Genomic DNA, 17970 nt, shown 5'->3' with positions numbered 1-17970 from the left:
GTTTCTGTATCTTTACACATTATAATTGTGAGAGTCTGTATTGTATTCACTTATGTTAAATTGATGTGAAACGCTTGATCCAGGGAATGTTTCTGATCGCCATTGGGGTCAGGATGGAATTTTGTACCCTCTTGAAGCATAATTGGCACTGGCTTCAGTCTGGGTTTTTTGGCTTCCTCTGGATCAAAACAGTGCACTAGTAATGGGAGAATGTATTCGCCAGGCGCAAATTTGCTGCAAACTCCAGCGTTTCACTGCCGGTAAATAAATTCACGAAACTGCCGCGAAAATTCGCCCAAGTCCAAAAAAAATGGACGCCGGCATCCGTTTTTTGGACGCCAGCGAATTTCTGCCGGCGAATGTTCGCTGGTGTCCAAAGAACGGACGCCGGTGTCCAAAAAATGGACGCCGGCATCCAAAATGAGATGCCGGTGGCATTTTGCAAATTTTTTGCCGTTTTGCAAATTTCACAGGAAATTCTGGAATTTCTCGAAACAGGACAAATTCGCCCATCACTACAGTGCACATATATCATATTTTAAGTTGTATTTGTCACAACAGCGGTAGGACCTTGCCAGAGTACTGCACAGGTAAGTTTAGAAAAGGGAGAAAGGAGGTTCTCTCCTGTGACTGCACAGTGGATTGATTGACACAGACGCTACTACTGCTTGTGCTAGGGGGCACCCTGCTTGGATTTCCTATCATCGACACACTGCAGATGCAGGTCCGGCAGCAGGGCTGCTGAACTTCTGTTATGTTGACGGCACAGCATATTAGCGACCTCTAATTAAATTCTGGCTTTAGAATATTGCCTTGGGTTAAGCTGGCAAGGTCCCATTTATTTGATAAAATGTGAATAAATGCTGTGGCCATTTTACACCCATCTCTGTTCTGCCCTGTGGAGGGGGCTCAAAATACTTGCTATATATATAAAAATCGATATACCGTATATACAGGAGTATAAGCCGAGTTTTTCAGCCACCAAAATATGCTGAAAAACTCTACCTCGGCTTATACTTGGGTCAAGCGCAAATACGGTCACCGGCGTCTAAGAATAGTCGCCGGCATCCAAAAACAAGACGCCGGCACCTCCAATGGGAGCAGAAACCATCAATTTTTTGATTGAAACTTACCAGTAGCTTCTGCATTTCTCACCCTAGGCTTATACTCGAGTCAATAAGCTTTCCCTGTTTTTGGAGGTAAAATTAGGTACCTCGACTTATACTCGGGACGGCTTATACTCGAGTATATACGGTATGGGGGTAACGGTAAACCTTTTCCTTTCATGGTTAAAGCCCTGGGAGTTTAAATGGATAAATGCTAGTTATGGTTTGCTCTCTATGCAACAACCCTTTTCCCTATTAAAGTGTGGACTTTGCTGCGGTACAGATGGAGGAATAATATGGCAACAGGTGAATATTAAAGCAATATTAATTGTTTCTTTCTGATATTCTATATTCATGGCACTGTACTGTATATTAAAATCCGAAGCAATATATTGTTGTTTTGCGTCAAACCTAAATGTCCACACTGTCATTTCTATATGATATGATAATTTATTGCAATGCAGTAAACATATTCTATAAGCTCAGAAAATTAATTAATGAGTTTCATTAGTTTGTGACAATCAATGTGGCTTGGCTTAGTGACCTTTTAATATGGATGATGCATTCATGTCCTTTCCCTGTTGGTATCATCGGTTAGAAAAATTGGCAAACAGAGCTATAGCTGCAAATACAACCTCAGAAAAGGGTTCATAAATCAATTCACTTTTACTGGAATCAAGGAAATGCAAAGAGGCCTCTTGCAGATTAATTAAGGGTCGAATTGAAAATTCGAATTCAAATTTTTTAGTTATTTTTATGGTTAAAACTATCAAATTTGAATTATGAATAATCCAAACTCGATTCGAATTTTAATTCGAATTTCGATATTTTTCAAACCGTGACCCTTTTAAAAATTCGAATTCAACTATTACCGCCAGGTAAAACCTGCAGAGTTCATGTATGTCCATGGGAAAGGTCCATTGACCAATTTGAAGATGTTACTAGCCTTCCTGATATTCAAGTTTTTGTTTTTTATTCAAATTCAATTCAAGCTGGTAAAATTAATTTCAGCTGTAGATATTCAATTGAAGTCTTAAATAACCTCCCAATCGAATTTTGAGGAAAATCAAATTTATTGGAGTTAAAAAAAACTCACATGAATTTGAAATTCGACCTTTGATAAATGGGCCTCCTAGTGATGAACACAACACAGTAATCACATTTCTAAGTGAAAGAGGAAGATTTCAGGATCAATTGCGATAAGGAAAGCCAACATAAGACTAGGAACACCAGCCCCCCATAACATGTTTTTACTTAATCTGGCATGATTTGACTAGTATTTTGTTCCATGTAGCCCTGCCACCCTCCTCTACCTGTTTCCTCTCTGTAAGATCTCAAATGGTGCATCCCTACTAACAATAGAAATGTATTCATTCAATAAATTGTGATAAATCTAACACATAGATAATGATAAATCAATGTGAGTGTTATAGGGTTCATTTTAATGTCCTTCTTAATGTCTTAATGATCTTAATGTCTATATTAATGTCCTTCTTCACCACTGGGTATTGGAATTATACCCTAGGGGCTTCCTTTGAAAAATATATATATACTGCTTTCAAGTTATCAGTTCTAGAACTACAATCATACAAAACAATATTTAAGGCTTGCTGGATTTCTAATAAAGTTTACATATAGAAAGTCATTATGTCCCTACCCAAGAATTTTCATGGGAGAAGATGGTACTTCTCATCAACAGATTCAGAATGCTGTCAAGCAGACGAAGTGTGCAGCAAGTCAATTTAACCAATGCCTTGAATATTTGCTTTTAACACAGTTGAAAACACTCAAGGGACATTTATCAACTTTCAAATTCAAGTTTTTACAGCAATTCAAGTTGTGGCCAAAATCTGGAATTCGAGTTTAAGCTTTGAAAGCACAAAAAACTCAACTCATATTCGGGCATTGAACCCAGGGCTCTAGTGTTCTTTAATTTTGAATTTTCATGACGAGATGTGGCTCCATGATGTCACACATCGCCATGATGCTGTGATGTCACAAAATGGTCATGGGCGCTGCTGACATTCATACAGCTTAGTTACCATCATTACAGAAAATACTTTATAAAATTTTGAATGATTTGATTAAAATGGAGGCTACAGGAGAAGGCCTTCCCATAATTGGAAGCTTTCTAGGTAACTGGAGTCCAGATAAGGGATCCCGTACCTGTAGTTGAGCCTAATAGAAAACATGTACATCCATCAGATTTGCTCCATTTTCTAACACCTTGACAGATCAATATTAATTTAAAAAACAATGTACTGTAAATTAAAACAGAAGAGACTGAGGTCTTGATTAATTTACCATAAGCAATGTATACTTTCAAAAAAGATCAAGTAATGCCCTAGTCCATTCCTCATTTAAATTTAACAATAGAGTAAGGGGCCCATTCACTAAGTTCGAGTGAAGGAATAGAGGAAAAATAGTTCGATTTTCGAATGTTTTTTTTGGCTACTTTGACCATCGAATTGGCTACTTCGACCTTCGACTACGACCTTCGACTTTGAATCGAACGATTCAAACTAAAAATCATTTTACTATTCGACCATTCGATAATCGAAGTACTGTCTCTTTAAAAAAAAAATTCGACCCCCTAGTTCGCCACCTAAAAGCTACCGAAGTCAATGTTAGCCTATGGGGAAGGTCCCCATAGGCTTTAAAAGTTTTTTCTGACCGAAGGATAATCCTTCGATCGATGGAACGATTATTCCTTCGATCGTTCGATCGAACGAATTGCGCAAAATCCTTTGACTTCGATATTCGAAGTCGAAGGATTTTAATTCGCCAGTCGAATATCGAGGGTTAATTAACCCTCGATATTTGACCCTTAATACATCTGCCCCTTAATGTATCCTACTGAAGTGTATTTCACTTCCTCTTACAGGAAGGCCATCTCCCCTAGACTCTAATTTAATCAAATAATTCTAGTTTTTTAAAATTAATTTTTCTTTGTAATAATAAAAAAGTACCTTGTACTTAATGGTAAAAAAAGCTGCATTTGTCCATATTGTTGGAAAAACTATCCTTTTGATGTTTACATTTTAATGTTTTTGCAGACTCTATTTTATTCAGATAACCCCAGGTTCTGAGCATTCCAGATAATAGACTCCATATCTATACTACAGAACAGAAGTTAACCCAACCAAGTGTACCTACCTACTGTTCTATAGTACAAGTATAGGATCTATTATCTGTAATGCTTGGGACCTTGGATTTACAATCTGGCTCTAACCTAAAGGGCTTCCTGGATAATGTATTGTTGAATGTAGTGGTTGCTTGCTCTTACATCCATTTACAGAAATAAATATTTTCCGCATGCTTGAAAATTCTCAAGCCACATGGACAAGCCACATTACAACAATAATGGAGAAAACATGCACTGGGCACAGATTAATTTGATTTAAGTTTTTCTCCCTTCTAAACGTAATTACAAAGCAGACATTGGGAATACTTAATACAATTTACTTTACTAGTGTTTCTAATAAAATAATATATATCACTATTATATTACATAACAAACCAAATGGAATAAGCTGGCAAGAAAGAGCAGTTGTTTTAAAAGAAATAAACTAACCAGATCAGATGTTTTTTAGCTGAATTTTTCTGTTTTCTTTTTTCATTTTTGTTTTTAAAATTAAAATGCATATATATAAATATGTAGGCAAAGTATTTTGTTTTCCATTTTGCTATTTGAAAGTATTTATCAGTATCAAGCAAACACATTTCAGTGCTTTATAAACAGGCATATCCACCAACATGTCAAGATGCATTAAAATCATATTCTCTTGAGTTTCCACCTTATGAAACAGAGCAGCCAAGTGTGCGGAAAGCAGTGAGAGGTGGGTGTTTGTTCGTGACAATTAGAGAAAGGAAGAAAAAATAAAATATTATTGTACCTGATACTTAAAAGAATCTTTTCTGTGTACAGAGAAATGACAGTTTCATGAAAAATGTAAATAAAACAACATTTAAACCCAGAAAGTATGTTTCCCATAACAATGTAATTGAACAGTTTTCTTTCAAATAAAGAGAATTATATTAAAAAAAACACCATTCTATGACGTATATAGCCCTGCTTCTTAGAAAGCCTCTTTATATAAACATTTTATCAAATTTGTTTTAATTCAGTTGTGTTTTTATTGAACTGGTTTAAGGGGAGATTTGGCTATTATATTAATATCTGTAAGTGAAAATAACGGATCTGTTATCCTGAACCCCGTTTTGAAAGTTTTGAATTACGGAATGGCTGTCTCCCATAAACTCCATTTTATCCAAATAATTCAAATCTTTAAAAATGATTTCCTTTTTCTCTGTAATAATAAAACAGTAGCTTGTACTTGATCCAAACTAAGATATAATTAATTCATATTGGAAGCAAACCCAGCCTATTGGGTTGATTTAATGTTTATGTGAATTTCTAGTAGACTTAAGGTATGAAGATTCAACTTACAGGTCCTGAGCATTCTGAAATTACAGTATGTGCAAGTATAGGTTTATGTGGTTTCTCCTGCACATCAGTAAAAGATTGCTTTAAGGGGGTTTAGAACATAATTTCTTATCCACTCTCCCTTCACCCTTCTCTCCTTAGAAAATGGATGCTATTTCATCCCTTTCTTTTTACCAATCTGGGCTGTAGGTGTGAAACCATGGACAAGGAAAAGACAGGAAATGCTGACAACAAAAAAAGGCTAGATTCAGCTGAAAGAATGAAACCTGAGCCTCTTGGGGCTGCAGAAAAAATCTAAATTCAGAATCACAAACGTAAACCGAACCTCTTATGTCCTAGTAGACATGGCATATCAATTACCCAAATGAAATTTGTTGCAAAACAGTACACTTTTAGCCAGAACTGTGCCACTGATCTAGTTACAAAGAAAAATATACAGGTATGGGATCCGTTATCTGGGAACCCATTATCCAGTAAGCTCCAAATTACAAAAATACTCCATTTTGTCCAAATTATCCACATTTTTAAAAATGATTCCCTTTTTCTCTGTAGCAATTAGGGATGGCTGAATTTGACCCGTTTAGTTTCGCCAAAAATTTGCCACCGGCGAAATGTCGCAGACGCCCATTGAAGTCTATGGGAGTCAAATAAATGTTGACGGGCGACGCCATACAAGTCTATGGGCGTCATTTCTGCGGCGAAACAAGGCGAAAAAATTCGCCCATCCCTAGTAGCAATATAACAGTGGCTTGTACTTGAGCCAAACTAAGATATAATTAATCCTTATTGGAAGCAAAACCAGCCTATTGGGTTTATTGAATATTTACATGACTTTCTAGTAGATTTGAGGTAAGAAGATCCAAATTACACAAGATCCATTATCCAGAAAACCCCATGTCCCGAGCATTCTGGATAACAGGTCCCATACCTGTACAATGCAGGTTCATCTATACTGTACATACCAGCTAGTCACACAAAGCCATTATGGAGATGCATGACAAGAAATAAGCATTTACCACAAATGACATTTAGGTTGGTCATTAGTGTGGTGCTTTTCACTGATTTGGGCATAATTTGGCAATCTATAAACTATAGGTCTAACACCAATGTTAACCAGAGACTGAAGTGAAAGAGAAGAGATGGTTTCAATAGATGAAGAGCAGAATCTTAGACAAATGAATTCAAACAATGGGGATATTCAGAGTTTGGTCCAATACAGTAAAGTTTTCATTTCTGGGCTCTGAAAGGGAATGTCTTTGCAACCATTGTCATTCACTTAATGTAAATCAGGGGTCCCAAACCTTATTTACCTGTGAGCCATAATTATGTAAAAGAAACTGTAGAGCAACATAAACATGCCAAAAGTTCCTAGAGGTTATGAAATCTGAGCTGTGATTTGCTATTTGGTTGCCCCTATGTGGACTGGAAACTGGTAGGAGACTCTGGCAGTACACCTAGTTTTTATGCAACCGAAAACTTGCCTTCAAGCCAAGAATTCAAAAATAAGCTCCTGCATTGAGGCCACTGGAAGCAACATACAATGGGGTTGGTGAACAACATGTTGCTCATAAGCCCCTGGTTGGGGATAACTGATGTAAATTCTGCATTGAGTTTACACCACTATTATGTTTGCCCAATAAGGCAGTCATTTAAAATTTAGGAATGCAACAAATTAATATATTAAGAATAAGCAATGCATCCCTTGGATATACACCGATGTACCCCTTTGTGTATAATATAAGGATAATAAAAGTCACTAGGTAAATCCACGAGCAAACTGCATAAACCCATAAAGTTGCTAGGCAATTTCTAAACAACTGGTGAAGAAATGTCTAAATTGCTACTGATAACCTGATAACTGATTAAAACCACTAGGTACTTAAACATGTGCTGGGGGGGAGATCAGAAATCAATTATCATGGCTGCCAACACAGGTGTGCACTATCCAATAAGCTGGTGTCACTGGTGTCACTTTGGTTAAACTTCTTAGCTGATCTTAAAGGAGCGTTGATCTTAAAGAAGCATTGACCCAGCCATCCAATCCAACCAATCCAGCGGGTTCAATTAGCTAATCTAAAGACTGTGCTTAGAGTGGCATTTGCCACTGGTAGTCATTATTAAATACATTTCCTGTTATTGTTGAGTTCCTGAACCTTGCAACAAATGGTCTATATATTGGTCTATATATATAATAATGTAACCTTCAAGTTGGAAAAGGTGTTGCATATGGCAAACTTAAACCCCATGGGGGGGGGTTACTGGATTCTGGTCTAGGTTTGCTCTTCTTCCTTTAACAGTGATCCCCAACCAGTGGCTCATGAGTAACATGTTGCTCACCAACCCCTTGGCTGTTGCTCCCAGTGGCCTCAAAGCAGGTGATTTTTTTTTTTAATTCCAGGCTTGGAGTAAGTTTTAGTTGCATAAAACCAGATGTATTGCCAACCAGAGTCTCCTTTAGGCTGTCTGTCCACATAGCGGCTAACAAATAGCCAATCACAGCCCTTATTTGGTACCCACCAGCTGGGTCAAAACTAGGAACACAACGACAGGACCAGGGGAGCAGGAATTGGAAACAAAACAGCAGTAGGAATCAGAATTCAGAGCAAACAGGAACAAGCTAATTTAACCTAAAACCGCTGTCATGGTTTTACTGCCTTTGCCTGCAGTGGAAACCCTACTTAAAAGAACCATTATCATGTGTTATATTTTTCATAATCTCCTCCCAAAACCAATTTAAAAAATGTAATCATTTTCTAAAAAGAAACCAGAATGAAGACCCAGCCACTCCCATTTCATCAAGCGCGGCAGAGCCCCGGCAAAAAGAGCAATCGGAAAACAGATATGTTTCTTTATGGCCTGTAGAGATAACAGAAAACGATGTCTACCATACGTATTCTCCGGTACTTAGCACAATTAAGCAAACAAAGGTTAACATTTAGTGCTTTTGTAAGTAGTTAAGCTTACAGATAACCAGGCAAAACAAGGGGAAACTAATCTAAGACCAAGAGTGAAAACATAATTATATAAAGACTTCAAGTCCATTTTTCAAAACATGTGTTGGTGCCCTTGGAACCCTGAGAATTCTGTAACACATTTAAATATAAATAGCCAGTTTGTAGGTGATTTAACGGCTCTATTATTTTCAGCTCAAACACAGAAAAGAAACAACGGTGTTTTTCATGGAAATTCATATCCCGCTGATTATGACAACATAATGTTGGGGGTGGGATACATTTTTTCATGACTCCTTCCAACTGTTGTACAAATGTTGCTCTAAGGTTGATCTCTGAATGACGTCCATAGTAATTTTGTGCTCAATGGTATCGGTGCTACAAATACATTAACAAAGTCTGACTGCAAATTTCATTGCATGTTTCCCAAAATTTGTTGTTAATGCATTGTTTATAAATAAAAATGCACTGGTTATGAATATGCCCGACATGCCTTTAAATGGGATACTTTTTGTCATTTCCTAACATTTTCCAACTCAATAAGGGGCCCTGATTTTAATCAATTTTTACTACAGGTATGGGACCTGTTATCCAGAATGCTTAGGACCTGGGGTTTTCCAGATAATGTATCTTTCCGTAATTTGGATCTTCATACCTTAAGTCTACTAGAAAATCATGTAAACATTAAATAAACCCAATAGGCTGGTTTTGCTTCCAATAAGGATTAATTATATCTTAGTTGGGATCAAGTACAAGTTACTGTTTTATTATTACAGAGAAAAAGAAAATCATTTTTAAAAATTTGGATTTTTTTGATAAATTGGAGTCTATGAGAGACGGCCTTTCCGTAATTTTTTAAACCATTCTTGATAACGGGTTTCTGGATAACAGATCCTGTACCATAATGTAATTGAAAATGTACTGAATGATTTTTACATATTTACTTTTATATTGGGTGGTTTGTTACATGACTGTAGGGTCAGACTAGATTCAAATTAATAAGAAATGAATAAACATTGCATTCCACGATTATTCTTCTACGTGGGGGATTTTAATGCAATGTTACAATGTTATGTTAATACTACTACTACATTTACAATACATATTAATAAAGATCTTTAAATGCTTGGGACCTGGGTTTTTTTGAATAAGGGGTCTGGCTCACTATACCTTAAGTCTACGAAAAAACATTTGAACATTAAACAAACTCAGCAAGATTGTTTTCCTACCAATATGCATTCATGGAGCTTAGTTACCGTCAAGTACAGGTGTGGGTCCCGTTATCCAGAATGCTAGTGTTTTCTGGATAATGGATCTTTCCGTAATTTGGATCTTCGTACCTTATGTAAACATTAAATAAACCCAATAAGCTGGTTTTGCCCCTAATAAAGATTAATTATATCTGAGTTGGGACCAAGTTAAAGGTACTGTTTTATTATTACAGAGAAAAAGCAAATCATTTTTAAAAAATGTAATTACTTGAATAAAATGGAGTCTATGGGAGATGGACTTTCCATAATTTCGGAGCTTTCTGGATATCAGGTTTCTGGATAACGGATCCCATACCTGTACAAGGTACTGTTTTATAACTACAGAGAAAAAGGAAATAATTTGAAAAAAATTTAATTATCTGAATAAAATGGAGTCTATGTGAGATGGGCTTTCCGTAATTCTGAGCTTTCTGGATATCAGGTTTCTGGATAACGGATCTCATACCTATACAAGGTACTGTTTTATTATTACAGAGAAAAAGGAAATCATTTTTATAAAATCTGAAGGAATCCTGTTGGAAATGGAGCTTTCTGGAAATTGTGTTTCCAGATAAGAGACCCCATATCTGTATATGCTAAAAGAAAGTGTACCTGAATAGAGTGTATGTCTAGTACAATAGCTGTTTGTTACACTCAGTTTTATATTACTCACTACTTGCAACAGCCCTGACTATGTTACCCCTGGCCAAATGGAAATGTATTTAACACAAACCCATACACAAACGCACATCCTTCTCTCGCCCCGGAGTTAAATTGAATCCTGCCTATTGAAAAGGCTCATTTTAAAACCCATAATAGACTTCACTGTCAATAATTAGGCAAAGGAGATTGATAGCTGTGAGGATTCAATAGGCACTCGGGAACTGTAGTGTATAGATCATAATAAGTTGGTAGGGGAGGACTGATCAGTGTGATCTAAAGGTCATTGCACCCAAGTGTGCATTATAAGCAGTTCCATTCGCAGGCTTGACAGCACCGTATGTGAATTATTTGCCATACTCGAGCGGCGCATCAGTCTTATTGGTTGCAGGTGATATTTCTTTTTACACTTGAATGCTCTCTAATGAGTAAATTAGGCCTTTAATTAGGCCTGGTTTCTGTTTCATTTTACAGCGCAGTCTACTGAATTTATTGTACAGAATATAGATTCCCACGCAGCTTTATAAATTGCTTCTAGATTGTGTGAATGCAACCCCATAACAATAAGCTCTTTTCTACATTGCTGCAACAGTTCTTTCCATTAATGGGAAACTGCAAAGTGCATGACCTGCTAACATCACCTGTCTAAATGAACAGCCAGCAATTATAATGCTCGGGAAAAGTCCCTTTATTTGGTTCTTTCCAGGCGATGAAGCAGTTAAAGCCGTATCTTTGCTTCCCCGCTTCCACAAGACCTGCCCCCCCCCCCTCCTGTGGGTTATTATGTAAGTATAAAAAAATCCAGGAATGCAAACAGTTAAGGGTTGGAGATGATTTTAAATTGTATGTCAGTGTATATATGTGTTTGTTACACCTACAGTTTTGTGTTGACGTGCTAATGCGATTCAGAAACCATAAAGAATTTATTGCTTAGAGCAGCATTATAGCCTGTCCCAGCTGTTATACATAATACATTCCACATTTAATCTTTTATAATGCATTAAGTTATATGTACGAGTAGGACATTGCTCCAAAATGCAAACCGGCTAAAAATTGCATATTCCGGATTACAGATATAATAATTAGTGGATTTAACTTTAAAGCAGAAGAATGGTAAAAAAAATTTTTTTTTCCAGAGAATGGAAGACAAATCTATGGAATCCATGACATAACCGTACCTTTCTTGTCCCACTGAAGCCATATTCCGCCGCAAGTTGCTCGGCTTCGGCTTCTCCTCCTTCACGTAAGTCAACCAAAAAATGATCGGTGAGGACAGGTCTTCCAGCGGAGACGGAAAGACTGGCAAGATGCAGAACAAGAGCCGCGAGCATCCACACTGTCACAACACCTTCCCTCATCTTTTCAGGAATTCACGCTGAAAGTAGATATGAGCTGTTCTAAAGGTGTAAAGCAAACAAATGAAACGCAGAGGCGCAGGAAAGGCTGAGATGAAAATTTAAAAAGAAAGGGAAAGCCAATGGGCTGGTTATTCTACTGCATCTCTCCCTTCAGCTTGCCAAGCAGTTTCAACTCTGCTCCTGAGGTTGCTCTGCTGTGTATGTGTATGTGAGCCTACTTCTGATGCCAAATCTGCACTCAGCTCCTCCTCATCTATAATTCATTTGAGGCTCAAAGCCAGAACTAAACAAGATCACGTGTAGAGAGACTCCCATCCAATGTCTTGCTGCAAGATAAGAGGGGGGCTGACCGTGTGCTCCACACCCCCCTCTCAGGCTGCTCATTAGTGCCTCGCTGCTGGCTTTCTGATTCAGCACCCTGGAGAATTCCTCCATTTCTTCAGCGCTCCAGAACTGTCAAACTGAGCTGTACAGTCGGGGGAAACCCACCAGGGACAAGAACTGTTAACAAAACCCCTATGTCTTTTTATATACACACCTAGTAAGGTAAAACCTTGCACAAGTACAAATATAGGGCTTTTAATAGGGGACAAATGCTGCAAAGCTAAGGGCAAGCAATAACCTAGATGCAAAATGAACACATCGCTTTACATATATTCGCTTTGTGCTAACGTGGCAAAAGCTGGAAGCCTGGATATGCGTTTCTGTGTATTTACAGTATACATTGAAATGTAATCGCTGCTGCTTTCCCATTCAGCCAGTCATTTCTTCTGCATTCATTTGTCTGGCATTCTCTGTATGTTCGAATAAAACGCTCTCATTAGATTTATATAACAATTACATTTTGTGTATGACTTACTATACTATATATATATATATATATATATATATATATATATATATATATATATATATATATATATATATATATATATATATATATATATATATATATATATATATATATATATATATATATATATATATATATATATATATAGGTCTATGACAAATACATGCACAGAGACATGGGGTTGGTAGTTCGCACGGATACCCAAACAATGTAAGTAAAACCTTACAGACACAATAAGGTAGGAGGTGTAAAGGCCACAGCTGGTTTTATTTGAAACACACTACATCAATTTATTAAAGTCCCAATTGAGCATTGGTACAAACCATTTTGAATTGCTGCAAATAATAATACCTGGTCAGGCTCTGATAACCTCAGCGGGCTGCCTTACCAAATGTATCAAAATAACATCTGCCATGTACCAGGCCAGAATTACTGAAAATACATTTTAACTTGAATTTTCTCTCTGAAGCTGCAACCAACACTTTTATTTTTAAATATATTTAATTAACTAATTAATTAACTAAAGGGTGGGTGGGACAAGTGTGTAGCGATCCCCAATGGGGCTCACCAATGGGAAAAAAGGGATAAGACAGCATTTAACCCCTCGGTTGCCGCATTAGTGCCGGCCTGCCAATGGGAATGGACCCCTCCTTACCTGCGCTTAATCCCACTAATTGCCGCTCACACCACCCCATGAAGTTGCAGGGGAGTATACACTCCATGCTCCTTACTGATAACAAGAGCAAGTTACAGGCACATCCACTTCTAGAAACCTACATTGCTGGTGATTCTCATCTATTGATCTTTGCAATAGATTTCAGTAAAACATTGCAAGTGCCGAAATACTAAAAAGCTTTTAGAGGCATGCTATAACCCTTTGAATTTTAGACCAATAACAGTCTACCAAGAAGAGAAATGGATATGGTGAAGCGGCTGAGAAACAATGCCCTGTATCTCTCAGACATCTCCAAGGAAATAGAGCAGTGATCAATTTGTCAAAGGAATCAATTAGTTGAGATGGGCAGATATCACCATGGCTGCTTGTAACCTCCCTAGGGGGGTGGGGGTTAGTAGAGCTGTTTCTGTTGCCTTTTTTTCCCCAATTAACAACATATTTTGATTTGCTGCTATCTATCTCAGCAACAACCCTGGGTTTAACTTTAATTCTAAATGAAAAATATTGTTGAAGGAAGCCAAAAGAATATTGGTCATTAGTAGGGATCTTTCAGAATGACACCAATTAGAAGAGCATGGTCCTGGAAACCTTTGTTTTCTCTGCTTCACATCATCTTAAAGTCATCAAGGAATTTCATTAACATACCAAAAGGCATTGAACACTTTGATATTAATAGAGCCTGTATTTCCAGCAAACTGTGCTTGTTTCTTTCACATGTAAATCTGTCCTGAATCTGAAAAAAATAAGCCTGGAACAAGATAAAGCTTGACAATACAATATACTCTAATATCCTTCATCAGCTTCATATTTTGTGTATGAAGTTTAAAGTGCCATTGACACACGTTGTAGTGTATTAAAGTATATTTCCTATCTCCTATGCAGGTAGGATTTTATGAAGATGAAACTGGTTTATCTATTCCGCTTTTTATTTTCAATACTGACCCGGGGGAATGCCTCCTTGTCTGTGAAACATTAAAGGCTACATGCTTTGGGAAAATGCCTTGCTCATATTTAATGGTATGTAGACAATGGAGTTTATAGCACAATAAAACCATCAGGGAGCTTGTCTCTATTACAACTACACCAGTATTTGAAAACAATCATGCTCCGAGCGAGTCATAGTGAAGTGCGTAAATGCTATTAGATTGGAACTTGTTTTCACCTGAATTTGCACTTATTCTATGTTGTACACATTTTGCACACAAGGCAGTAATCAATCATTACCATAGCTTGAGGCTTTTTTTAAAAAATCCAGTTCATATGAGGCAGGAAACAAAGCAGTTCATCTGTGAACAAGGAAGAGAATATGGCAGTTCAAGTTGACCATATGCTAAACTGTAGAACAAAGCACATATTCACAAAAATTAGTCCAAGTCCAGGGAGGGCCAGAACTAAGGGCAGGCTGAAGGAGTACCTGCCTAGGGTTCAATGATGGAGGGGCGCTGGCCCTTTTGAAGAACCCATTTCATTCCAGGCTTTTTTGCTCCTTCTGTGGCTCCCTCCATCGCGCTTTTCACTGTGTGCTCCCCTTGCAAAATACCACGGTGCACACTCATGGGGGGGGCTGGGTTGCCTAGGGCACTCAGTTGTCTTGGCCTGTCTCTGAGTCTAAACACCAAGGGGCCCATTACTTAGCTCGAGTGAAGGAATAGAATTAAAAAAACTTCGAAATTCGAATGATTTTTTTGGCTACTTCAACCATCGAATTGGCTACTTCGACCTTCGACTACGACTTCGAATCGAACGTTTCGAACTAAAAATCATTAGAATATTCGACCATTCGATAATCAAAGTACTGTCTCTTTAAAAAAAACTTCAACCCCCTACTTTGCCACCTAAAACCTACCGAGGTGCAATGTTAGCCTATGGGGAAGGTCCCCATAGGCTTTGTAACTATTTTTTGGTCGAAGAAAAATCGTTCGATCGATGGATTAAAATCCTTCGAATCAAACGATTCTAATGATTTAATCTTTCGATCTAACAATTTTTCGTTCGATTGAACTATTTGCGGTAAATCCTTCAACTTCGATATTCGAAGTCGAAGGATTTACATTCGGCAGTATAATATCGAGGGTTAATTAACCCTTGATATTCGACCATATGTAAATCTGCCCCAAGTTCAAAATAGAGAGAAAGAACAACTCATTTACTAATGCAATGCAATATGCATAGTACAAAATTCTGCTGTGTTTGCAGAGCTTTATTCATAAAGGAAGCTTCCCCCTACCTCTCACCCATCCCCTAAAGGTGGTCTGATTCGATCCTTCTAGACTGAGTTGCCAGGTTATTGTCCAGTGTATGGGGCCCTCCTACATGCCTGCCAGACCGATATATTGCGGTAAATCAGTCAGATATTTATTAGGCATGTTTAAAAATTGTGAGAGAACTGCATTGACTCTTTGATGTGGTCCATTCTCCAACAACCTGCATTCCCCTCACTGTGACCAGATCAGATGGATATTACCAATCTCAAAGAGGGCATACCATGGAATAATCTTTAAATGTATGGCCAGCAATCTAGACTTAGTTGCAGAGCATTGCTAAACCCGGACACAAGTGCTTTCTGAATGAGCAGTAAGGACCATACGTTTGTACCCTTTAATGCTTTAGCTCTACATGTTTCACAGACCCTTTATCCAGTGTAAAAACAATTGAAAATATTTATTTTTTATATTTGTTTATGAATGGTGAAAATGCAATCGAGATTATTTAGAAATATACCCCATAATGTGTGCAAAGTTTATCTACTACATCACAGATGCTGAAAGGGTTTTGTACAGAAAAAAAGGGGTGGATTGATCAATTCACATTCCCTGATCCCCTGTCTCATAAGTAATCTAGTATCTATGCAAGAGCATAGAAATGTATTTACAAGAACAGAGTTTTTTAGTTACACATTTATGATCATAGAACTGGTAAGCCACCATTCCACGTCAAGGTAAACACCATATAGTGGTTTCTAACTATTTACCTCCGGTCACAGTATTCAAAGGCTTGTACCTTCCTGCAAGGGAAGGTTTTTGTCCTACTTTTGATTTTGTGTCATTTTAGAGCTTTTTTTTATAACTTCGAATAAACTCACATTTAGAAAAACTTGAATGATTGCTTATTCATTTAAAGATCTCAGTATAAAAATGTTGTGGAATAAAAACATGAAACATTATTTAAATTCATATTTTTAATGAAAAAAAAATACGAATCCCTAGAAACGTAGATAAATAATCAAAGGGTCAGATTGGGCTGGCGGGCACCAGGAAAAAATTGGTGCTTCCCAGCCTTCATGGGTCCTACCAGCCCAGACCTGATTAATGTTTTCCCTCCGCCGTTGCTTCTGCTGCCCTCCCTCCCCCAATCATGGCAAAAGTAAGTATACAGTGAGTATGGGATGGTAGGCGGTGGGTAAGGGCAGAGATTCGGGGAGATTATTCACCCGGCGACAAATCTCCTTTTATTTGGGGGCTCCCCGAACTGCCTTCCCCTGCCTTCCCGTCAGCAAGAATCTAAATCACCGGCGGGATGGCACTCGCTTCATTATCCAAAGTCGCCCAAAATTTCCTTGTGAGGCAACTTCGGGCGACTTCGGAAAACAAAGTGCCGCCGGCGATTTTCATCTAGCCAGTGGGAAGGCAGTTTGGGGGAGAAAAGTCGCCCCGAAGAAGAGGAGATTTGTCCCTGGGCGAATAATCTCCCCGAGTCTGACCGAGGGGCTCTGCCCTAAGCAGGCGGTTGGTGGGGGCCCCTGGGGTAGCAGTCCCGGTGGGCCTTGCACACCCCAATTCAAACCTGAATAATCCTCCAATAGTGTTTGTGAAATCGGTGTAGGAAACCCTCCCTCTATTCCATAGTGACATAATAGGAATATGGTAGCGTGATTGCCTCTCTACTGTTTGTATGTATTTCTGCATCATTAAGAAACTAAAACATTGTGGTTAACTTTATTGTATCCTATAATTAAAAAAGGCAGATCTTATTGTTAGCATAATACCTATTAGACCCCTCACATCATAATAGACTATAACAGTCATTATATATATATATATCTATATATATATATATATATATATATATATATATATTCATCTGCATCATTAAGCTGCATGCTAAAGGGAAGGTAGTAACGCGTGACATATTTGCTCCCAGCTCAGTAACCCATAGCAACCTACCACTTCTTAACATTAGCCGGTTTTAAATAATAGAATCAAATATCTGAATGGTTGCTACGGGATTCCACACCCGGAGCAAACTTTTCAGCTGTTAACTTATTCTCCCTGCACATTTTTATATGAGAAATATGTAAATGACTGCCAGGCATGGTGCGCAGTGTTTAATGCACACACTTATCAGTAGTTATACAACAGAACATGGCATAATGCATCCAGACAGTACAGATTTATCATCAGGGAATTCACAGATCTGTGAAGAAAGATTTTGTTCATTATAAATACAGTAGATTAGAGTACAGTTTTTTATTCACTGTTGGATTAGATTTTAAGATTGGCCTCTTTCAATCCAAGTCATTCCCATTGTTTCATAATGCCAATTGTTTACTTTTTAGATTTTTGATAGCTAGAGATTCTCTCTGATGGCACAGGATCCAGGCTAATAGAGCCTAATAATATAACAAATAAATAATATATTTCTTGATTAACCTATAAATGTACAATAAAAT

At 37.7% G+C, this 17970-nt stretch overlaps 1 protein-coding gene across 1 annotated transcript in view; it reads right to left on the bottom strand.

Annotated features, from left to right (window-relative positions):
- pcsk2.L (proprotein convertase subtilisin/kexin type 2 L homeolog) overlaps positions 1-11924 on the bottom strand; it is an 84879-nt gene extending 72955 nt beyond the window's left edge. Inside the window, 1 exon segment of the mRNA NM_001085666.1 lies at positions 11593-11924. Coding sequence (NP_001079135.1) covers positions 11593-11772 — 180 coding nt within the window. The 5' untranslated portion in view covers positions 11773-11924.
- Between the last annotated feature and the right edge of the window lie 6046 nt (positions 11925-17970).

This window comes from Xenopus laevis, chromosome 5L (genome assembly GCF_017654675.1).
Source record: "Xenopus laevis strain J_2021 chromosome 5L, Xenopus_laevis_v10.1, whole genome shotgun sequence".
Taxonomy (NCBI): Eukaryota; Metazoa; Chordata; class Amphibia; order Anura; family Pipidae; genus Xenopus; species Xenopus laevis.
This window is presented reverse-complemented; position numbering and strand designations above follow the sequence as displayed.